Source organism: Falco rusticolus, chromosome 10 (assembly GCF_015220075.1).
Source record: "Falco rusticolus isolate bFalRus1 chromosome 10, bFalRus1.pri, whole genome shotgun sequence".
NCBI lineage: Eukaryota > Metazoa > Chordata > Aves > Falconiformes > Falconidae > Falco > Falco rusticolus.
The window spans coordinates 30,684,921-30,708,878 of record NC_051196.1 but is presented as its reverse complement, the minus strand read 5'-3'; the positions used below and the strand labels follow the sequence as shown (position 1 = coordinate 30,708,878).

Below are 23,958 nucleotides of genomic sequence, written 5' to 3'. Positions count from 1 at the left end.
ACAATGTTGAATGGAATTTATTCTCATTTCATAGCCTTTGGTTTGTTGCATTTTTGTAGCATTATTTGCAAAAGTACAGGCAGATCCCTCCCTATACCACTGAATTGACCCTGTTGAAGCATTCCAGTCAAGAAGCTGTAGGGAAACTTTCTGTTAGCTGTGTCAAGCAATGTTTTCTCCAATAATATGCATACAACTTCCAGTGTGAACATTGAAAAGATGTTCCAAGTGTTTTGTGCAAATAAACCTAAAAGGTTTAATCTGTGTGGCCTCTGAATAACAGCCACAAGACTGGCTGTGGCCTTCCACTTATATGGCTGCATCCCAACACCTGATCATAGATTGTTTAAGGACATACTAAACCACTCAGTCTGCCTGGGTAAGTGTGTAATCTGCAACATACCCTCCAGTTGATTTTTGGATCAGTCTGCTGACTTGCTGCAGCATGGACTGTTTTGAAAGAAGACATGAAGTGGGCCATAAAATACGAACTAGAGACACCCGTGGATTCCAGTTGGGCAAAGTAAAACTAGCTAAATGTGTGAAGAAGAACTAGTTTCTATAGCAATAAGTGATGCTTCAAACAGGCAGGGATAAGAAAAAATATCTGAGCCTTTTGAAAGGCCAATGTTGCATGCAGACACCATTTTTTATTGAGTAGCAGTCTGGCTGTGTGACCTTATAGTCTCAAATTTCTGACACTCCAACAAGCTCCCACCCAGAACTGACCCATCTTTCTGTAGCTGTTGTCCTTATGTTAAGTGAGCATGGAAAATTCTTTGTGGGAATTAATTGTCTCCAGTTATGTGTGCCCAGAATATTACCCAGTGAGAGAAAAGATTGCCTCAGGGAACACCTCAGAATAATACCCAGCCTAACCTTTTTTGCATGTGAGTAATGGAAAAAGGTCATAATCCTTCATAAAGGCTGCATCCATGGGGTTCACTTTCTTTCAAATTACAGATTTTTAAAAGAACTATTCTCCACCTCTTCCACATTTTCTTCCTTGAATCCTTAAGCAGTCTTTGATCTAGTGAACTCATTACTTTCGTACAAATGATGCAAGTATCCTTGGCCTCTATATCCAATTGCATGCTAACTCCTCTTTAGCCGACTTATCAAGCAATGTGCTTGTATTTAAAATACTCAAATTTATGTGAAAGAGAAAAAGGGCTTGGCTCTCCTTTTGTTTCTGATGTATTTGTGAAAACATTTTTTGCTACCTTTTACGGCAGTAGCCAGCCTGAGTTCTAGCTGGGCTTTTGCCTCTCCAATCTTCCCCTGCATAACCTTATGACATCCTTAGGGTCTTCCACAGTTGCCTGCCATCTCTTCCAAAGGCAGTAAACTTTTTTCCTGAGTTGCAGCCAAAGTTCTCTGTTCAGCCAGGCCAGTCTTCTTCCCCACCAGCTCGTCTTTCAGTACATGGGGACAGCCTGCTCCTGAATCTTTTAAGATTTCTTTCTTGAAGAACATCAAGCCTTCCTGGAACCCTTGGCCCTTCAGGACTGCCTCCCAAGGGACTCTGTCAACCAGGCTCTTAAACAGGCCAAAGTCAGCCCTCCAGAAGTCCAAGACAGTGGTTCTTCTGACCACCCTCCTTACTTCTCTGAGAACTGAAAACTCTATCACCGCATGATCACTATGCCCAAGGCGTCCTCTGACCACCACATCACCCACCAGTCCTTCCCTGTTTGTAGGCAGCAGGTCCAGTGGGGCATCTCCTCTGGCTGGCTCACTTACCAGCTGTGTCATACCCAAAATGGATCTCCTTGGGCTAAATTTGACCCTGACACATATTGCTGTAAATCCTAAGTCCACTGAATTCAATATAATTTACAATGGGTAGGTCAGTGAAGATGTTATACAGCAGTATTATTGTTAAATATTTCAGGTCTATGCTTAACAAGAATTGTGATGAGATATGATCTGTGATTAATACAGCTATGTTGGCAAAACTTCTTATTGTGGTTAACATTATAAAGACAAATGTATACTTTGCTGGTAACTAGGATGAATTGCCATCAAAGCAGTTCCAGTGGCTCATCCTAGGAATGCTTTGCTGGTATCACACAGGTAAGAATTTTTCAGGGAAGGGGATAATAGATACCTCATGTCATGGAGCTATATCTCTAAGCTGTTTGGGCAAACTTGGCAGATTCATTGGTTCTAGGCCTTCACCATTAATATCACTGCTAGAATCATCCCCATAGTATTCTGATACGTTTATACTGCCAAAGTACTTCTTGTATAGATGTGGCCCTGTGCTCACCCAAGTACCCTCTGAATTCAAACAGCTTGGGGGTAGGTTTGCTAAATTCCACTTAGAAAGTCTGTTTATTGTCTTAGATTTTATATTCCAGTTAAAGAATTCCAGCAGAGATTAAAAGTTTGTAGGCAAAACTAACAAAATGTTTTAAAGAATTATAACAAATTATGTTATGTTTTTATAACGCCTTAAATGATCTTCCCATTCTTTTAATTTTCTTCTCTTGTAATGTTGCTTATTACTATTTACACTCATTTTGGTCCATTTCATTGTTTTGCAATGTAATGACATAGTGTTTGAGTTTCAAGTACTGAATGAGAAAATTTAACTACTCCACTCATTCCTCATAATTAGATTTTTAAAATTAATTTTAAATTTATTTTATTAATTCATTAAATGAAAATAAGTTCTGAAAAGTTATAGGATCATTTCCATGCCCATTAGATACAATAGAACCTAGAAATCAAAATAAGAACCCAAACTTGTACTTCACCCAGGGGTACCTCACTTCATCCCACCTATCATTAAGCACTTCACTGATAGGCCTAAATGAGGAACCTATACTATTTTGAACCAGAATTTGAATTTAGGGACTGAAGTCACTAAGCTTCTGCATTTAAGTAAGATGAATCTCTGATAACAAAGGCTCCTAACATGAGCACTTTAAAGGAGATAAAATTGAAAATTAATGTCTTACTCCTATGTTGCCACTGTCTGCATATATAGAGAAGGCTTCCTTAGCAGAACTGGATTGGTTTTGTAGCGACAGCACCTGAGTAAAACTGTGTACAGATGGGAGGACCTAGTTAGTTTACATCCCAGAGCACTAACTCTGGGGGTAAATGAAAAGAGAAACAGAAAAGTTTCTTTGAAGATGTGTCCTGACAATGATCTGGCTACTTACACTTGTACATTTCAGAACAGTCTCTTGTCCGTGAATTCTCATAAAATCTAATGTTAAGCTATACAGCATTCAAACAATTGTTGATGGGTTAACTATTTTGCTGGAAAAATATGTTAGAAGTATTGCTATCACATATGCAACACCAGAGAACAGGCAGTTCCCACGTGATTAGAACTTTGCATTTTGATAGTAACGGCTGATTACTTCAGCCAAGAGAAACAGGTCAGTGTGGTATGTTAAGCCCCATCACAGAAATTTGAACTCCAGGATATTAATTTAATGCTGCTGGCCTGGAAATAAACTCTCCTGACATACACTGCTTCTCGTATTAACCTTTCCTTCCTTAGATGAAGTCATGCCCATCGGTGCCATTTACTGCCAACTGATAGACAAGAATTAGTATCATTGCACTTGGAGTGAGCTGAACATGCTGCAGCACCTCAAGTTTTTGTGATCAAAGCATATTTTGACCTTCTGCTAAAGTCCTTGACTAGAGGTATGCAACACAGATGCACAGAGCTACTGGTAATTCCTTGAGCCGCTGGAGCAGCCTGAAAAACTGAAAACTAAAAAAACCCCAACATTAAACCCCCTTATTTCAGTTTCTACAGACTACCATATACACATTTTTCTTTGTTATTCCCAAGGCCCATCTGCACCTTAGCATGATTCACAGGAAACATCTTAATAGGTTTTGGTTTCTCTAGTTTTCTCTTCTCTGAGAAAGACGGTTTTTGTTTTCTTTTGTTTTGTTTTCTCACAGATATTACATCCTGTGTCATCTTCTAAGACTCCATTGGTTTTGGGATATCAGAATATTTTAGATTGGGCTGCACCTGCAAGAAAGAAGGATCATGATTCGTTTCCAACTCCTGTCACATGTAACAAGACAGATGCCACAGGCAAGGTATTCCACCCTCTTTTTCTTCAGTTTTTGTACATTTACTGGTATCCTTTCTCCCTGCTCACCCAAATGGAGCAGAGTATTGCTGTGTCCTGTGCCTCAACCTGTCCAAAAACTGTAGCACATTACCTTTGAAGAATGTACAAAGGGCTCTCACCAGCATTTAAAGAAGGAAAATAAAGATTCTGTCTGAACTCCAGACCTCCTGGGCAGTGTGAGATCATCAGTGGTGGCAAGAAGACAGTTTAGTGTAGATGACAAGCTCTCTGTTTACTGCATATGGATTACACGTGTTCATACAAAAATCAAAGGCAGGCATTCCCTAATCAAGGGAAAAGGTGTATTTCTGCAAAAAAGGGTTAGCAATTAAAACCATCTGCCACTGTGCCTGTGACCCAGTGTTACTGAGTGAAGGGAGGAGGCTGTTCCTTGGACAGCTTCTTCAGAAGCTAATACTAGCAGATCAAGGAGCAGTCTATATCTAGTTAACTATGACAATACATCTTGCATATATACATTCCTCAGGCTCTGTTGGATAAACTTGCATGTCTGAAACACCAGTGTGGTCAACCATGGCAACTGTGCACACTTTGGTCTGTGTGCAGTTAGTCTATGTCAGGAATCTGCTTCTTTTTGCCTCACATCCTACAATAATAAAAGGCAGGCAAGGCAAGGCCACCCTAGATAGTAACAAAGGTCTGCAGAGACTTACATCATCTGTAACAATAAAGGATGAGGTTCTTTGGGAGATTCATACTGTGAAAAGGACCTGTTGGTAGGAATGGAAATAACCACAATAGCCCTTAGTGTAAATGAGAATGAAAGCCCCATTTTCATATTAGTATTGCTTGATTCTTGGGCTCTCTGCTCCTTTCTCTTACTCAAATAACCACACATTTTGTCTTGTTATGGCTGAACTCATAGCTTTTCAAGAGATAGGTCTTACTTCCTTAACATTACTACTTAGAATAAAAACTTAGCGGAATAATAACATTCTGGCACCTTCCCAACATGACTATTTTTCATCCAACTCTGATTCTTGGTTAACCTGTATCAGCCAAATCTTCCCTTCTAACTTGGTCATCTTGTTTTTCATGGCATATTCTCACCTATACTGAGACTGTAGATTTCAGCACTGAAATTAAATGACTCTTGAGTCAAAGCACAATCAGTTTGTCTTTTAACTTCTGAGCTCTCAATGTCAGTACTTGACTCTGTGACAGGTGATCCTGTTCTCCCTTTTTTTTGTGTACTGTTTCTCCGTCTCTCCACTTCTAATAGGCATTATTAGAGAGACATATTAAACCTTCTCTTATTTTGGATGTGCTAAATTGAACTAGCCAGGAAAAAATTGGGATTGTTCATTTTTGTCATTTTTTTTTCTGTCAGTAATGAGGCTCTTAAGGTTTATACTGAATTTCTTGCCAGAGAGCGAGCAAATTAAATTAGATGTTGCCTGGTCAGTAAGACAGTCAGTGAGATACTCTGTGGAGAGGATTTGAGAGCCTGCAGTATAGCAGCTACAGCGGGGCTTGGAGGGGGAATTAAAGGAGGCAGCTGAGTCATGAGATGCACAGCAAGCCACCTTCCTAATTCCCTCCCAGAGACACGCTGAATCAGCATTAACCCCAAACCCCTGTTTTTCAGACTCTGCCTTTTGGGAACAAGGTTTTGAAAATTACAATTAAACCCCATAATACTATCTGTATTTTAATTTTTAATGCAAATGAATTCAACCACCTAGCAAGTAAACCATCTCTCAACCCCCTGATACCCAAAGTGGTTTATGTGGAAATGGCACACTTAAGTGATCACAGATATATAAAGATAATACAAGAGGGTTTAAAACCTAAGATGTTCACAGACCCAAAGGAGATGGTGAAATATCTCATGGAACTGGATGCCCCATACAAAATACTAGACCACGTAATGACTTAATACTCAACACTTTTAGGTATGTAACATACTTTAAAAATAATAGCAATATATAAATTGATTACACAGCTGATACTGTTAAAAGTAGTAGCATACTGAATCCTGCCAGGAAAATAGCAGGACAAAATTTGGGCTACTTCAGCATTCTGAAATCAGCTGCATTTTTCTAAATATTTAATGGGCTTAGTTGCTACTACAGAAGCATACACTGCATGGTTTCAATATATTGTGCAATTAAATTAATACACCAAGTATCAGCTTGGGGATGAAAGCTACTCTTAGTGTAGAAACAAATATGTTACTGAGGCTACAAGAAGAGTGAAATCAGGCATATGTTAACAGGAATGAATGTCTTTCATACAGGAGACCAGAAACTCAAACAAAATACTGAAAGAACCAGACTGTAAGACACTTTCAGCATAAACCAAAATGAATCCTATAGTCACTATCTGGAAATGTCTTAATTTTTAAAAAGCCACCAATATTTAATACCCTGATTTCTACATTAGCTGTCTCTTGTTTTTCTGATATTCCCATCACCATGATAATAGAGTCCTTCCATCTGCTAATGAATAGCAGTTAACATCCAGACCGGGTATTAGGCACAATTTCCTAATAGGATAGTTAGCAAGATGGGGGGGGGCGGGGGGGAGGGCAACTAACTGAAAAGCTGTTAAATCTCCTATAATAGAACTCTTCATGAAGAGACAGTATTCTGCTTGGGGACTAAATGATCTATTGAAGTTCTTCCCAGCCTCATGTTTCTGTGATTCTGACTTGGAATAGCGATCCACTCTGAACGTACATTGTTCACTTAATGCAGAGGAAAGTTCAAGTCAGTTGCCTTATGACAGCTGACAAACTCTCAGAAGGACTTTAACCTTCCAACAGTGTCTCACCTTTGTTATGTGGTACATTTTCTGGTAGCAGAAGAGGCTGAACATACTGTTACTGTCAAGAGAACAGATACAACTAGCAGATTTTTGAGGCAGTTACAACCTCATAAATTGTGATTTAAAGATGAACCATGAAATCACACTCATATCACATCCATACTTAAACTGGTGATCCCTCAGGATAGCCCAAGTTTTCAGATACTAACAAACCTTAGAAATTGTTTCTTGATAGAGGTCCTTCCTGGCTTTGTTACAATTTCTGATTTCCTATTCTCTAACTCCTATTTTTCCATACAAGTGGAGTCCTCAGCTCTGTTGGAGCCAGTCCACAAAAACCTCTGGACAGTAGAGGTGATCAAAAAGCCCCTGTCCATTTTCCCTGTGAAATAATAATAAACTGATGCTTTCCACTGGTGTTTGGATTTGGAGCCTTTGATAGTGGTTTCTAGGACAAAAATTGCAGCTCTTTACAACTTGACATTAAGTATCCATTAATGACATTTTAAGGAATTAGGATCCCACTGCTTGGAAAATAAGAATTTAGAATTACAATCTAGACAATGTAACATGTCCCTGTATTCCCAGTTAGGTGTGGTCATCTTAATTTGATTAATTCATTGTAGAAAGACATAGAAGAGATGACTGTGTCCCAGCGATGATTGCCAGATGAAGGTGTCTATGCAGTAAATGACCTCTACAGATTATTTCCAAAGATTATACTGGTTTTCAAAGAGTTCAGAATTTGATCTGGGGTGTAAGGTACCCTACCACATAGGCCAAAGGGTAAAGGGTGAAGATGCAATTGAGCATAAAGTTATTAAAGGAAACTCAGTTTCTGGGACTTGACATTTGATTATTAGTGATTCTTCTTTAACGCATGACTTTGGGTCTTTCCCATCTGTACTTTCCCAGCGCCTCTTTACAGGACTCATTCTGTGGAAGTTAAGAGTGATAATGCAAATGTTGAGATGTTTAGATTAGAAGCATTATAACAATGAGTATTTTATTAACGTGACTTCCCTTTCAGTAATCATAACTTAATCTGTACAACTAATCGCAGCAGCATCTCTCATTGCAGTTCTGACATGCCAAAATTTGTACCCAAGATGCAACGGACTAATTGCCACTTGAGCATTTCGTATTACAGCAAGGAAATAGGTCGGGATTTGTCCCCAGAAAGCGTAGGGACAAGACAAGGGGCCAACGTTTCTGGAGAGCCCGTGCGGGGCCCGAGGCGGCCGTGCGGGCGCCCCGGTGCCGGGGGAGGCCGGTGCCGCAGGGCCGTGACCCGCTCGGAAGCTGGCCAGAGGGCCGAAGCTGCGGCGGGCGGCGTTCATTTCGTTTGATGTTATTTAGTTACGGGCGGCAGCGACCGGCCGCCCCCGCCCCGCCGCCCGTCACTCCCGGCTCGGCGAGGGGTCGGAGGTCATCGCGGGGAGGCGGGGTGGCAGCCCTGGTCACGTGACGGTGCCAATATGGCGGCGCCGTGGCGGTGGCGCGGTGGCGGCCGCTGAGGGAGGCGCGTCTCTTCCGGACGATGGGGCCGCGGCGCGGCCGCAGGCTCTGAGCGCCGGCCCCGGCCGCCCCCCATTGCTGCCCCGCGGCGGGGCTGCCCCGCCATGCAGCCCCCGGCCCGCGAGCAGGACGCCCGCACCAAGAGTATGTTTGTGTCGCGGGCGCTGGAGAAGATCCTGGCGGAGAAGGAGGCGAAGCGGCCCCCGCACGGGCAGCTGCGGAGAGCCTGCCAGGTGGCGCTGGGTGAGTCCGCCCCGCACGGCACGGCCCGGCCCGCGGGGCGCCCCCGCCTGCGCCGGGCTGCGAGCCGAGAGCCCTCCCGGCCTGGCGGGTCGGCGGGGTGTGTGTGTGTGTGTGTGTCACCCCCGGGAGGGGCCCTCCGTCGCGTCTGGGCCCCGCGGGGTGCGGGGGGTCCCGCGTCCCCGGCTGCGAGCTTGCGGGCAGGGCCCCGGCTGAGCTCGGGACCAGGTGGGGCAGTTCTCGCTGTGATACCAGATGTGCAAACAAGGGGAAAAAACCTAGCTCTCTGTCTTGCAAAGTTCTGGTCTCGACGTGAAACAAAAGGATATGGGCTTATCACTGTAGAACGAATTTTGAAAAGATTAATTATAAACTTTTAAACGAGGAAACGGGCTGTTTAAGGCCCTTGACTTATGGAGTCTCAAATCTTCCAGGGCTGGTAATCTTCTGACATCTTATCTCCAACTCATGGTTGGACTGGTTAAAAGCTGTTAGCAGCGTAGCCGAATGCAATGTCTGTGGTATCTTGCAGAACTGAAAATACTTTTTGTGAAGTTGGTGGGCTAGTCCTGAAATCTCCTGCAAGTACAAAATGATGATACTGATCTCAGTGTTAAAGTTCTGAAAACATATGGTATGTCATGAAGAAGGAAAAAATAAGCCAGGTAAAGTAGCGTAGGGCTTGCAGTTGGAGTTCTCTATGGCCTTTCTTAATGTGCAAAAGTGACATGTCTCTTACAGTTTTGGTTGCTTTTACACCAATATTTTTTCCTTTAGTTTGGGAATGTTTACTGTATCCAAACCAGAAGAGTATGCAAAGAAACTGAGCAGATGCAGGTCCTGTCCAATGCACTGTGAATGTGGGCTTGAAAAATAGCTGTCATTTTTATCTTCCTTCCCACAATCCTTACCTTGAAGAAACTTGTAGGAACTAATTGTACTGATAGTATATCCAGAGGACGGTAACCAGATAGAAGGGTATTTTTTTATTACTTAAAGTTGACATTGTGAGCAGTAGTGTAACACGTGTGCCCCAGTAATTAGAGACTACTTTTTTCCTACTTACTTCCTCTTCCTGGTTTCTTCCCCAACTCCCCCAGTGTGCACCCAAACCACTTACAGGACTGGGAACCTGCTTTGCTGTTATGTAAATACATTTAGAGGTTGAGAAAGGGACCTTTCTTGAAGTATTTCTAGTGACGATCTTTGTTTGCTAACACATCAAAGACGATGATTTTGGAAGAGTGGTATTGTGCAAGAGCCATCTATTAGCATTTACATATTGGATTATTACTATTCGATATCTGCATATTTTAAGGTACAGTACATTTGAAGGTAGTTAATGCTTGTGGTGATGGACATGGGGGTTTTTTTGCTAATCTTGCTTGGAAAAAAGTCCCTTCTGCTTTTCTGGATTAAGCAGGGGTCAGCATGAATAGATAACCTGTTGCCCAACTCTCCTGCCCTAGGAGGGCCTCGATTACTGTACTAAAGGATCTCTGTTATATTTGGTGAATGTTCTTGCATAATTTTAAGTTGCCAACACGAATGTGGTTTCTTTTATTTACATTGGGGTTCCCCCCCCGACCTTTCCCCCGTTTAGATTAAGCACTTGTTTTACTCAAATTAAAAAAAATCAGTTTTATTTGCTTATACTTTATGTTAAACTCTTAACATGGGAAAGACGTTACTTACAGTCTGAGGAATTAAGGGCAAACTTTCGTGATCTACACAAACTGTTAAGTTTCAGTGTTTCAAAAAATAATAAAGTCCAGTCACCTCTGAGTAAAATTAATTCCATCTGAGAGAAATGTAAAGTTAATTTTGTGAAACTGGTAATTGTGCCAGCTGTTATAGTCTTTTTTTCTTTTTTTTTTTTCCTCCATGTCATACTTCAAATAATTCCTTTCGACCTCTTACTAAATTCCATTTATTCTGCTGCCTTATTTGTACAATAGCCTTTTTAATGGAGCCTTGAGGTATTGGAACATTTATAAACCAGTTGACACAGACATGGGTCATGTGTAAATGATAGCTGCTTTTAGTACTAGGGAAGGTCTATTGTACCTCATCGTTTCTAGAGGAATTGGTGTATTCTACAACTACCTAATATAAATTAACCTGCAACTATTTCTGCAGTTTCTGCTGTAGTGTTTCTGTTAATTACGTATGCTTTAAATTTTTTGTTTGGTAAGACAGAGGGATATATTTAAACTGTTCCTACCTTTTTTTTCTCCTCTTCCTTTCCCAGTAATATACCTTTATCTGTACTAATACTATGCAGTTTTGGACTGCAAAGGAGCTTCATGACTTTGTAGAAGCAAGAAGTAGCATAGTCTCACATAGGATGTAAATGGAAACGTGGAAGTAAAGGATCAAAACCGGTCACGGTGGTTTTTTGGTTGTGTGTTGGTTGGGTTTTTTTTTCCTCTGTCCACTCCCTCCTTTGAAATAGAAAGTCTTAATGTTGAGTAAGCAGAGTTTGAATAGATTCCTTCATACAATCTCTTGCTTCATCAGTAGGTGTAACGGTTGTATCCTGTACTCTTAGTGCCAGTAAGCCCCAGGAGAGACTGGGAGAAATGGAAGTTTTTAAACAGAGAAGTTGTTCTGCTCTGCTTTAGAAAACTGTGTTTTTAAGAAAACTTGTTTTCAACAGACAGCTAGCGTACTGTATAAAAATAGTTGCTTAATAAGCATTTACATGGAGCTCTAGGTACACACGGTTCTTAGTAAATCTACTGAAATAATCTGTATACTGAGAAATTTGCAGTGGAACACAGACAGTATCTATCTCAGCAGTTTACATTGGTCTAATGCTAATTGTGTGCCTGGGTGTCTCGCATAAACTATTACTCTTGCCCTATTAGGACTGTTTTTAATGACATATTGTGCAGCTGACCTGGTTATGTGACCTTATTTGATTGCCTGAGCACCTCCACATACATATTCTTAAGCTTTGTAAACACCAGAATTAATTTAGTTAGCTTGGTAACGAGTTTAAAAAAGCAATCTCTTAAACCATGCCTTCACTTAGGAGTCTAGTTGTGTGTTGAAGAAGTCTCTGGGTATAACTGGCAGATATCTAAAATAAGTTTGTGTTTCTTAGTTCAGTAGCCTCTTGGTTAGCATGTTTTGCGAACGCTGGGGCAAAGAGGAGATAAGTCTTGCTTCGTTGTGGCAGCATTTTCAAAAGGATTCCCTAAAGATCGATAGAATCAATAAATGCAGGGTGTTAGGTTTTTTTTTTTAATTTAAGTTTAAGGCAGCCTGGAGTTAGGCAATGCAGTGGAGTTTACTGGGTTGGGGGGAGGGAAGCTTTTGCTGCTGCTCTGTGTGTTTGGATTGGCACTGCTGTCTGGTGTTCTGACAAGCTATGGGAAGACATTGCTGGTGTCCTTGTGCTAACACAAGCTATGCCATTTCATGCACAAGAGCTAGCTCATTTCCGCTGAGACAAACCTGACTGTATCTTAACGCAGGATGGCATCTAATTGCAGGCAGGCAATTATTTCCTCCATTTTAATATATAGTTTTCAATACAAACAAACTTAAACCATCTATCTACTATAGGAAAGGTAGTTACTCTCAGCCTGAGTGCCATCCTGCTTTTATTATGGCCAGAAGCTCTGGAAGAAATTGCTGCGAGGCCTTGCTTGTTATTCCAGTTCTGTTGCTGGGTAGAAATGCTGAAAGACTTGTGATGAGTGGGCAGCTCACATAGTGCCCGTAGTGGAAGATGTTTCTGACTGAAGTAGATGTGATGTATGCAGAACGTTCTGGCCTTGAAAGTAACAGGTAGCTCTAGTACCAAAAGCACCAAGCAAGGGGTCAGCGCTGTGCTGACCAGACACTGACCAAAATTCAGACTGTGTTCTGTAGCTGTGGAAGGGAATTGAGCTGTGCCCCTTAATCCTATGACTGGAAGAGGACAGTGGCAGTAGGTTTCTGGATGTGCCTGGTCAGGGCTTGGCAAGCTGTTCATGGCAGCAGTCTTCAATTAGGCAACAATTTCTGTTTCACTTGCTTTTGGTGGTCAGACCACCAAATGAGTGCTTCAAATGTGGAGATTTCCAAACTCTTTTGATGCAATCAGTGGCAGAGGCATGCCTGTAACTTGCTTTTGTCCTTTCATTTATTCTCTTCTGCCAGCATTATCTATTAAAATATGGTTATGGTGCATATGTTTTTATATGGCTTTAGAAAGAGCCTTTATACAACAAAATTGCGGGGAGCTTGGTCAGGTCTTCGTTAGCTTTTTTTTTTAAATATATGGAGTGTTTCTGAGAGTGAAATTGTTGTTGCTTTAATATGGGATGCTATTCTTGCATATTTTTCCAATGCAAGATCTAATATAACTATCAGTAAAGATGGGCAAGATCATATCTCCTTAAGGCTAAGTATTTGTGAAGTTTCAATTCAAAGATTGTTTTGCTATGCTGCTTTGCTAAAAAACTGTATGGGGGAAAGTGATCTCTTTGAAAGAAAGAGAAATTATTTCAGTAGGATCTAGAGATCTGGAAAATAATAGCATTACTTGGTTACATCCTAAATGTGAAAGTGAGCACTTCTGTAGCTAAGAATAATGTATCCTAACAAGGAAACCTTTTTTTCTTGTATGGTATTAAATTTTACAAAATAACCTTCTTATTTTCTTGGGTGGACTCATTGCTATAATATTCCTGTTGTAGCTTTGAAAATTTTTAACAAGGGATTTTTAAGTGAGGAATTTTTATTTTGGACCTACTCCCCTCAATGGACCCCCCAACAAGCCCTCGCTATCCACCTCCCACAAAACAGTATGACAAAATGAAGATGGTGCATATGACCTTCAGCTTTCCTTCTGCTGGCAGCTGGGTGCAGTGGGAAGAAGGATGCCAAAATTGAACTGGATGAACTGAGACAAGTTTTGAGTAATAGGCTGGCCAGACTAACAGACACGAAATGGGCTTCATTTTTTTTCAGCTCAAATATCACAGAAGTTAGACTTGTTTGCAACTACTGAAATGGCAGCTGCTGAGGAGGAGTGGGAAGTGAGTAAGTGTGCAAACAAGAAAGCCCCTAAAGAAAACTTATATTCACTGAGCTAGTTATATCAAATACGGATTTTTTTTTTCTGTATCTCTGATGATACTCACTTTATTGGTCTGCTTTCCTGATATTGGTAGCTTTCTATTTCATGTGCTGTAGAAATACCTTGAGTATTCAAAAGGTGTCTAGTCTGACTTGACCGAAACATTATCAAATTAAGGAAGCCTATTATTTCCAAACTAGACAAATTATAATTCTTAGTGCAAGAGGGACTACTTGGCTGACTTGGGCAGTCTTTCTGCTTTGTAAAAATACCCTTAGTTCAGAGAGCGAGTTTTTGAAATTGGTATTAAAAAAAAAAAACAACAAACACAACACAAAACAAACAACAACAACCTGTAAACCTTAGTTCTACAGAGTGTCTTGAAATAAAGCATTAACTGTGTGACAGAGATTCTGGCTATAGCTAAAATATGCTTTTCACTGCCAAGACCTGGAGGCAGGACTAAGCGTTCTGGACATGTAAAGCTACCCAGAAAACTCTGTGTTGTAAGCAGCCAGGTCTTGTCGGTGACAGGAAGGCACTGCTGTAATAATAAGACAGATCTAAATGGGGACACAATAAATTGCTGGGTCTCTTAACATATGTTGTTCTCAGTAGCTATGTGGATCTTAATGTGGTATCAAAGATGGGAAAATAAAATCAAGAGGACCGAATTGAAACTTTGCTGAATTGAACTCCTGACTGGCCGTCTTGTTGATAAACCAACTGGATACTGGAGTGAAGAAAACTGCTGCAAGAAGTGGTGCAGTGTGAGGAGTTACATTGTCTGTTTGGCATGGAGAACCTTGGTTATTTCTTATCAACAGTCTCCATTCTGTTGACTCTCCTTACCAGTTGAAGCGTGAAGTATTAGGGGATGATGCTGCTGGATTTGCAGTATCGCAGAGCTGTGAAGTTACTTCTAATTCTGAAATCCCAGCACAGGGGCTATGCGGTTGGCTTGGCTCATTGCCTTGTTCAGTACTGGTAAGAGAAAATCACATCTCCCTGAAAACTACTGGACGTGCTTGTTTGCTTGATGGACTTGATCAGGAAATGGTGGGCTACTAAACAGAGCTATGATGCGCTGCGGGCCTGTGACTCTTCAATTTTTCTGTTGTCTATTTTGTTGACTATAGAGTGGATAATGTTACTTCAGTTCTTGTTGCATCATTTGTTGCTAATGAATGTCAAGACTGAGTTTCATTAATGAGAGAATATGGCAGATAGAATAGCAAGTGCCAGTCCTGGATATAGCTTGTCACCCGTAGCATGTAGTCACACAGGTTTCCTCTGCATTTTGCTTCTATTTTCTCTATAAAATAGGGGTGGTGGTGCTACAAAATAGGCATACTCTGCAAGGATTAATTCTTGTGACATTGACTGAGCAGTAGGACTGTGCAAAAACCTGAAATACGTAGATGTTGCAGTCCTTGTTGGTTAGTGTGTTTTGTGTATTGATGCTTCTGAGACAGAAGAAATTGAGGTTTGCAGACAGCACTGAAATCTGAACTGTGAACACCTAATCCTAAGCAATGATGCCTCCCACAGTTGTGGGGATAGTGTTGAATGAGTGATCCATTTCTGATAACTCTGCAATTAAACAAGTTCTGTAAGCATGATAATTTGCAGGCACATGATATAGGGTGGCATGGACAGGATTTCACATGGTGTTACAAATGATTATAGCTGTGCAGCCTTACTGTGTGTGCTGGTTTTGCTATTTTTTTGTTAAGTTTTCACAGTATGCACCTATGCTGTGTCCGCTACAGTGCAGTTCCGGTCTGTATTGTGTGTCATGGTGATACAGTAGAAATCCTCAACAAGCCGTACTAGGATCTTTGGGATTTATGCTCTGTGCAAGAGAAATGAGGAAGAAACTTTTTTTTCCCTGTATTTAGAGAGCTTTTCATAAAATTAAAAGCGTAATTAAAAAAAGAGAAAAAGAAAACCTGCTGGCAAAATAATAGCTTGCATTTCAGAATTCTTATCTCTTGGAGTTGTTTGTTCAGCTGATGTCATACTGTGAGGCTTAAGAAAAGCAGGCTAACTAGCACTGTAGTTAACAGGAAGGTCAGATCCATTGAACTAATGGTATATGCGGTGACTTAAAGACTTCTGCAGACCTGAGCTCTCTATCATGTAAACTTAATCTTGAATAAAAATTGCATACATACCTGTGTTCCTTAAAGGTATTTTTGGTAAGAATGCTTGGAAAAATTAGCTTTTTATGTAAAAATTGAGAGATAGTGTAACTGTCTATGATCTCTGAAGCTGAAGACTTTACAGGAAAGAAATAGCAAGTACTGAAGTGTAAGACTTTTGGTTTGAAACAGCTTTGCTTTATCACATTTTCCTTATTTGTGTTATTGATAATGATGACTTACATTGGGTGTTAAATTCTTTAATTTTTTTTTTTTCTTCCAGATGAAATAAAAACTGAGCTGGAAAGGCAAAGGTAAATTAGTAATTGCTGCAAACCATGCATGAAAACAGCAAATGGAATCACTTGACAGTGGAAATTAAGAGTGTATATACATTATGGCAATGAGTTTGTGAATACAAAATTACACTTTTCTGCCAAAAACATATGGTCTGTATGTTCCAGTTACATAATGTTTGTGGCTGTGGGTACTCAAGCCATAACTGCCTCTGAATTTCACTATGAAAAAATTGCAAAACTTCTGAAAGGTGCTAAAAGTTTTTCACTTCCTTTTACTGGGCTTAATATAGCCTGATGGGAAATCATAAAGACCAGTGAGTATCTTCTGTTTGATAGTATACAGCCTTAACTGCCCAGATGAAGAATACCAATTTAAATAGTACTTAAATCAAAATTTTAAAACACTTTTCCAGCACTGTGCTATGATTTAAAATGAGCCCCCAAATATATTTCTGTTCGCTTAGTATCCCTCATATGGGCCCTGTTTAATTCAGGGTAACTTTGATAGCTTTATCATTTAAGTTGTGTCAGAGTTTCCCAGTATTTCAGGTAGTGGGACAGTGTTGGAATATAGAGAGGGAAGAGTTAAGTTGAAGATTATATTGCATCTGATCTCGTTCATATAAATAAATGTAAAGTGGTTTTTGTGTGATTTTTTTTCAAAAAAATTAAACTCCTTTAAGAATGTATGTGTGAGAAACTTCCATGACATTTGTATGCTGCTAAGTACCATCCAGCTTTAAATTTAAAAAAGGAGGAAATGTAGTTTGATGTGATATACGTGTTGAGAAAAATTAATAACTCTTCTTATCTGACCTAGAGAAGGCACTGCTGCTCCACCAAAAGCAAATTTCATTGAAGCAGATAAATATTTCCTTCCATTTGAACTGGCCTGCCAGTCAAAGTCTCCACGCATTGTTAGTACTTCACTGGATTGTTTACAGGTAAGCGTTCAGTTTAAACTTGGACAGAGTGAAATGGAGAAACATGCTGTTACAAAAATCTTGTGTGCTCTTGGTATTCTTACAGTGAAGAAGTAATGATGTGCTGGGTATGTAGAGCTGTGGAGATACCCTCTATGGCTACCTAGATGCAAAAACCATGCGAAATGGGTTATCATCAGACTTGGCTGAAAGTGCAAGTCAGAAACATGTGTGTGTTGTTTTATAGTGAAGCAAGCCTTTATTGAAGCTCATGAATGCTTATGTTATTCAGTAAAGGTGTTTCATCTGTGGAGTTCTAAAAGGAATATTTATTATGTTGTTTCCTGTAGTGCTGATGTGATGGGAGGTCAGACTCTGGAACGTTTCTATCTTGTTCCTATTTAGATTCTTGCAGAAAAAACAAATATAACTTAAACTCAGCTAACTACTTGGGCAGAACCTTTCTGTTGTGAATAGATAAGAGATTGATGTTAAATCTTACCTGGTTATGGTAGGAAGAAAGGGTTGGGGTGGAAAAAGCTTGTGTGTCACTTCCTAACTCTATTTTGTCTAGATGTGTGAACAGTCAAAGTATTTGGTAGCTTTTTTGGTTTAATTTGGTGTTAACCAGTTTTAACACAAAGATTTAAGTGAAGTATGCTGTCTAAACCCCCCTTTCTATGCAGTGCTTAACTGTATTTTACTTAAGAGTATATGGCTGTCTAACCTGCGTTCTTTCTACCTAGAAACTCATTGCATATGGACATATCACTGGCAATGCACCAGACAGTGGAGCACCTGGAAAAAGACTGATTGACCGAATAGTTGAAACCATTTGCAATTGCTTTCAGGGTCCTCAAACTGATGAAGGAGTACAACTGCAGATAATTAAGGTATTTTATTTGGTTCATTTTGGCATAACTTTAATTTTTTTTCAGTTACAAAATCAAAGACAGAGAAAGCAAATTAATGTGAAGCGCTGCTTAGGGCCTAGTTTGTCCATTTCTTCGACTGTTACATGTGTCGTTGAATTCAGAGAGGCTGTTACCAGGTCAGAACTGGTATATGAAATGATTCCTCTTGGTGAAGCGGCACGTACAATGTTTGTCTTTCTTTCCGGGATGAGCCACGGCCTGGATACTTTATCTTTCAGACAGCTTGATGTTCATCTTCTAGGCTAGTAATGCCCACGTTCATTAGGCTGATGAATTGCTGTCCGCCTTCAGCTGAAGGCACTGTAACTGTGATGTAGTAACATGGACTGCTGCTCTAGCCTGTCTGCTCTCGTCCCAGAGGTCTGCAGTGTGTGTTCTCAACAAGGCACAGTAGTACCAGTGGTGTGTGTTCTGGTTCAGAAATCTACTTAGGCTAATGCAGCTCAGGTTAGAAGTTGGTGAACCTTCTAGTAATTAGTTTGATGCTAGTGTAGACCAATTGGCCCTTTCACAGAAATGAAGGTATAGAATGTAATACTGTTTCATTTGGAGGTGGAATATCTCCCTTAGTGGAAAACTAGTGGTGATAAAACACTGTACCAGGTCAGGAGAGAGCAGAGATAGGTGGAAGTTCTGTTAAACTTCCTTTGACTTGGAAACATCATTTCAGAGAGCTAGAACATTCTATAAAGAAGTCTTATAAACAGATACATGTTTCGTAACAAACCCACTGATTATTATGGAAGATCTGCATGAAGTGTATTGTTGCCTGCTTGCTTAGATCTCATTTTTACTGTTATGGATTTTCAGGCTCTCCTCACTGCAGTAACATCTCCGTATATAGAAATTCATGAAGGAACAATTCTTCAGACTGTTAGAACCTGCTACAACATCTATCTGGCCAGTAAAAATCTTATTAATCAGACAACTGCCAAAGCTACCCTTACACAGATGTTAAATGTCATTTTTACACGGATGGAAAATCAAGCTGTATGTAACTATTACTTTTGCTCATCTCAAATGTTTAGGTTTGACAAATGAACAGAACACTTTTTTATTATTATTTGTAATGGGTCTGTCATAGTTGAGTATCTATTGATTTATAATTTAAAAAGAAATCCTGTCAATCCTGTAGTGAAGCATGCTGACTGATTAAAAATAAAATATGAAGCTCATTGCTGATAACAAGGTTTCACGCTGTGGTTTCTATCAAATGGCTTCATATAAACAAATGACCGGTGCTTTTAAAATAGACTTGAAACACATCTTTTTAATTTAATTGGCCAAGTGATCATATTTTCATTGTTTCCCTCTGTTAACACAAGAATTCGTAAAGGAACATCAGTCATCTTAGACATCTGGTTTCCCTTGTCATGTTTTATGCCTTAGATTAACTTTTTCATATTGGTTTTTCAAGATACAAGAATCCAGAGACGCAGAAAAAACGAATCAGCAAAAATCCCAGTCTCCTGCAATTCAAGGGATGTCCAAGTCTCCGAAGACTGGTCAGTTAAAGCACAGCTATCAGGAGGGCAAACCCACTGTTCCTCCAAGCGTGGAATTAACCAACGGTGAGCCTGAGAGAACAGAAAATGGAGATGTGAAGTTGGAGCAGGATCTGACTCTTCCAGCATCAGGTGAACAGGATTAGGTTGTGTTGATTGCTTTCAGTTACAATGTTTCTGTTGGAAAATGCTCTTTTTAGGCTATTTTGGGGAGGAGTTGACTGGCATTACTAGCTCAAATTATGCTTGGCTTTTCTCACTTGTAGTATACAGGCCATCCTCTGCTCATGTCTACAACATGAAAACTATGACAAAGGCTCATGTTTTCTCTAGAATTCTACTAAAACTATATATGGTTTATCTATATGGAATTATACTGGAATTTGACTTGATTAGGTTGATAAAGGTGAAGGAAAGGAAGAGAATAATTATGGTATGTGGGAAGTGATAGAATAACTTTGAGGTAATTGAAGTCCTGTGGTAAAAATAATATGTATTGTGAAGACCTTATCATAAGCACATACTGTATCCAAATTAGGAATGTAGGATATTCCAAAACTAAGTTTTTAACAGTTGATAAATAGAAACAACAAACTCACTGCATTAAAAATAGCAGTGTTTTGATTTTAAACAACAGGAATTGCATCAATGAGTATTTTTGTGTGGCTTCTTGGATATGGCTTTAGAGGAGAACTACAAAAGAAAGTCTATAATTTTTAACCCTTCTACCTCTGTCACGCTTCTCCTTTTAATCCTCTTCCTAAATGAAAGTACTAAATTCAAAATTACCTGTGTTTCATTAGAGGAAACAACTGATGGAGGAAAGGAAGTGGTTAAAGGAATCTTGGAAGATGTGGTCAAGTCAGCTGTGAAAGGTAGCAAAATCTTCTAAAGTAAAATAGTTGCATATGTATTGCCAAACTTTTATTCCTGCGATTATAAAAGCATGGAAGTTTGGGGGTTGGGTGGCTTTTTTCTGTTTGTTTGTTATTAAGTATCTTGTTAAGAACACCTACTAAGGCAGTAAGGCCAGGTTTTTGTTGTCTCATAGTATTCTTTTGCTGGTAACTGAGAAACCTTCTAGTTTACCAGTGCTGCTTCTGTCCCACTTGGTTGTAGAGCTTCGTGAAGTCATGGGATAAAAAAAGCTCAGTGGGTGATTTTAATAATTTTTCCTCTTTTTCCCCTTTAGTGGCTGAAGAAAAGCAGGTAACAGAAACAGTTACGGCTCTACCTGCATTAGAGACTGCAGATACTGTTCTATCTGGCTCTAGCAGTGAAAATGTACAAACAAACGGGATTCCAGATGATGGGCAATCTGTTTCCTCCACTGATAATCTGGTAAATAACTTCACTGGATGCTAATATGTAGTTAGGAAAGGAGAAGTGGTTTTATTATGCCAACTAATAGAGTGGAATTTTGGGAAGGGAAAAGGGACAGAAGCTTTAATGTATGTGACCTGTTCAGCTTTGAAAAGGAAGCACCAACTGCAATTTAAGTAGGTATTGAAAACAGCTGTTCTAAAATTTAGTTGTATGTTAATACAGGGTGGGGGCATATGGGAAGAGTTGATCAACATGTGTGGAAAAAAATCCAGATCACTTGTAGTCCTGTTTAGGCTTAGTTTAAAATTTGCCATATGTACCTTTTCTTTTTTTTTTTTTTTTTTAAATCTGTAGCTAATTCTCAGAGGAGCTGTGGAATCTTTCTAATTGCTCTGTTCCTTTGTCTCACTGAAGATGTCATGTTGTGTTTCTTGCTCTCAAGGAAACAGATCTATCTGGACATCCAGCTGCTGCCAGATTTTCCCATGTTCTACAAAAGGATGCCTTCCTTGTCTTCAGGTCATTGTGCAAGCTCTCCATGAAACCACTTGGTGATGGGCCACCAGATCCCAAGTAATGAGACTATTTATTACACTGTTCTCCTCAGGTAGCTTTCAGGGACAGTTAAATAGCTGCTGTATAGTAAAACAGGTATCAAAATTCACCTGTCAGGCCCTTTTTTTTAGTTACCTTGATGAATCTAGTATTGAAACTTGCTTCAAATAATAATAAAAAAAACAATACTTGAGGCTTTTTTTTGTGTAATGGGCTTGTTAATCTATCAGTTGAAGTGGCCTTGACTAGGCCACATAGTATTTGTGAAGGTTTTGGTGGAGGAGTAGGGGAATGCTTCCTAGGATAATAGGTGCAACAGTGCTGTTAGTCTTCAGATGTTAATACTGCTGGAAAATCTCCAAATTTAGATGGTAGATGTTGTCCAATATCACTTGCAGGCTGACTTCCACTCCTCCTGCCCCTCCACATTTAAATGAATTAAAATAGCAGTCATTTCTATTTGACATGGAAGAAATGCTCTAGTACTCATGTTGAATACAAGTATGTATTCAGAAAGACAATAAAAATATATTTCATGTTGATTTTTTTTTTTTCTAGATCACATGAATTGCGTTCTAAGATAGTGTCTCTTCAGCTTCTTCTCTCGGTACTGCAGAATGCTGGTCCAGTTTTCAGGACACACGAGATGTTCATCAATGCAATCAAGCAATATCTTTGTGTAGCATTATCTAAAAATGGAGTCTCTTCTGTTCCTGATGTATTTGAGCTCTCTCTTGCCATCTTTCTCACACTGCTTTCGAATTTTAAGACCCATTTAAAAATGCAGATTGAGGTGAGATATATTTTTGTCTGACTTGTATGATGTTCTGCTTCCCAAGTAAAAATACTGCAATGATAAAAAGACAGCTGGAACTTAGAGGTTAATGTCTTGGTTTTGTTTGCTTACTAAAATAGTATATTACTACTGCATTCAAATTCTAATGTGCAGGAGATGATACTTCTCAAGAGAAATTACCGAGTATAAATTAATTTGTACATTTGACATGGTTCTAATAAGTTTCAGATCAAGTCCTTTGTTTCATTTATTTTGCAGGTGTTCTTCAAAGAGATCTTCTTGAATATTCTAGAGACTTCTTCAAGCTCCTTTGAACACAAATGGATGGTGATTCAGACTTTAACTAGAATTTGTGCAGGTATTTTGATTGTTATGAAAAGCAGTCACTTCCTCTGGCAACAGATGAAAATCATTTTGAAGATAAATGCCATTTACAATTTTTAAGTGAGAAAAATTTAATTTGACCCTGTAGTCCTTAGGTTAAATGTCTGGATTCATCCCCCCGCCTGCTCTAGCTGGCTGATTCCTTCTTAAAATGCTATTACACTGAATCCTAATACTTGTGCTTTCTTTTATTTTCAAGATGCCCAGTGTGTAGTGGATATTTATGTTAACTATGACTGTGATTTAAACGCTGCTAATATCTTTGAACGCCTTGTAAATGATTTGTCAAAAATCGCACAGGGACGAAGTGGGCATGAGTTGGGAATGACGCCTTTACAGGTAAGAAATAAAGCTTTCAAGTTAAGGGGAACAATCTATTTTTTTCATAGATGGTGCTGTGTCTGCATTGTTATTAATACTTCCAGTGGTTTGTGTTTTCTGTAACCCACTGATGTTACTTTGTATTAGTTAGGTAATCTGCAATCGGATGCTGAGGCAGTATGATTAATTTACATGGTGATTTTGCTGCATATTTGCATTGTGAGACTAGGCTTGTCCTGGGCACTTTGGTTGGGCTGCAATGGGAGAGAGAATCGATGAGCCTTCCGCTGCCTTATTGAAATGACTTTCCTTCTGGGGCTTATGAACCAGCAGTACCTTTATTATGTTTGCTTTGCACAAACTTTTTGTGCAGCATCTCCACCACAAGTATTTTATTTTTAAAATTATGTTTTCCCATTCCCAGTCCTTAGAGGGAGGGTGGAGTATAGAGTGCTTTTCAGCAAGAACAGATATGTCTGGTGTTGCCTTGTCCTACAGCACCGTTTTTCTAGCCCAGCCTAATGACTTTCAGCGCTGAAGTGAACTTGGTGCCAGTGTTGGTCTCAGAACTGAGTGCACCTCACGCCTCTGGTTAGCATTGTATCAATGCTTGCTTGACATCCACCCCACCTCCCATGGTCATTTGATCAGAAAATGGAAGTAAAACCCATGACACTTTTGTTGTAGACGTTGAATAGAACTGTTTACTGTACAGCTAAGGTAGTGGAGATGTTTGTCTTGCTTGGGGAAAGATCTGACACTGCAGAGACCCTAGTGGATGGTTGTAATCATTCACACAACAAAGGGGCTGTGTTTTGGATTTGATGTATATTGCCCCTTGGTTGTACTTATCTGTTGTTGAGAGAACATCTGTTTAAAGCAGCTGGAAGGTGTTCTCATGTCAGTCTGGTTATGGTTGCTCTTGGCCCGGATGTATCCAACCTAAGTAGTCAAGGGGCAGGAACTTTATATAACCATTAATTTCCCCCAACTGACAAACTCTCTAAGATTTGAATGGTGTGATGTAATGCTT

At 39.8% G+C, this 23,958-nt stretch overlaps 1 protein-coding gene across 3 annotated transcripts in view; it reads left to right on the top strand.

Moving 5' to 3' along the window:
- The first annotated feature begins 8,381 nt into the window (after positions 1 to 8,381).
- Positions 8,382 to 23,958, top strand: part of ARFGEF2 (ADP ribosylation factor guanine nucleotide exchange factor 2) — a 39,570-nt gene continuing 23,993 nt past the window's right edge. Inside the window, exons 1-12 of one of the 3 annotated variants that reach the window (XM_037402991.1) lie at positions 8,528 to 8,666; positions 16,165 to 16,195; positions 17,001 to 17,124; positions 17,850 to 17,996; positions 18,849 to 19,028; positions 19,456 to 19,675; positions 20,347 to 20,418; positions 20,736 to 20,884; positions 21,312 to 21,442; positions 21,983 to 22,217; positions 22,479 to 22,578; positions 22,804 to 22,943. In XM_037402991.1, coding sequence (XP_037258888.1) covers positions 8,528 to 8,666; positions 16,165 to 16,195; positions 17,001 to 17,124; positions 17,850 to 17,996; positions 18,849 to 19,028; positions 19,456 to 19,675; positions 20,347 to 20,418; positions 20,736 to 20,884; positions 21,312 to 21,442; positions 21,983 to 22,217; positions 22,479 to 22,578; positions 22,804 to 22,943 — 1,668 coding nt within the window. Of the gene's footprint in view, positions 8,667 to 16,164; positions 16,196 to 17,000; positions 17,125 to 17,849; positions 17,997 to 18,848; positions 19,029 to 19,455; positions 19,676 to 20,346; positions 20,419 to 20,735; positions 20,885 to 21,311; positions 21,443 to 21,982; positions 22,218 to 22,478; positions 22,579 to 22,803; positions 22,944 to 23,958 lie in introns of all 3 variants that reach the window. The other 2 variants (XM_037402993.1, XM_037402992.1) reach the window with 2 other exon arrangements.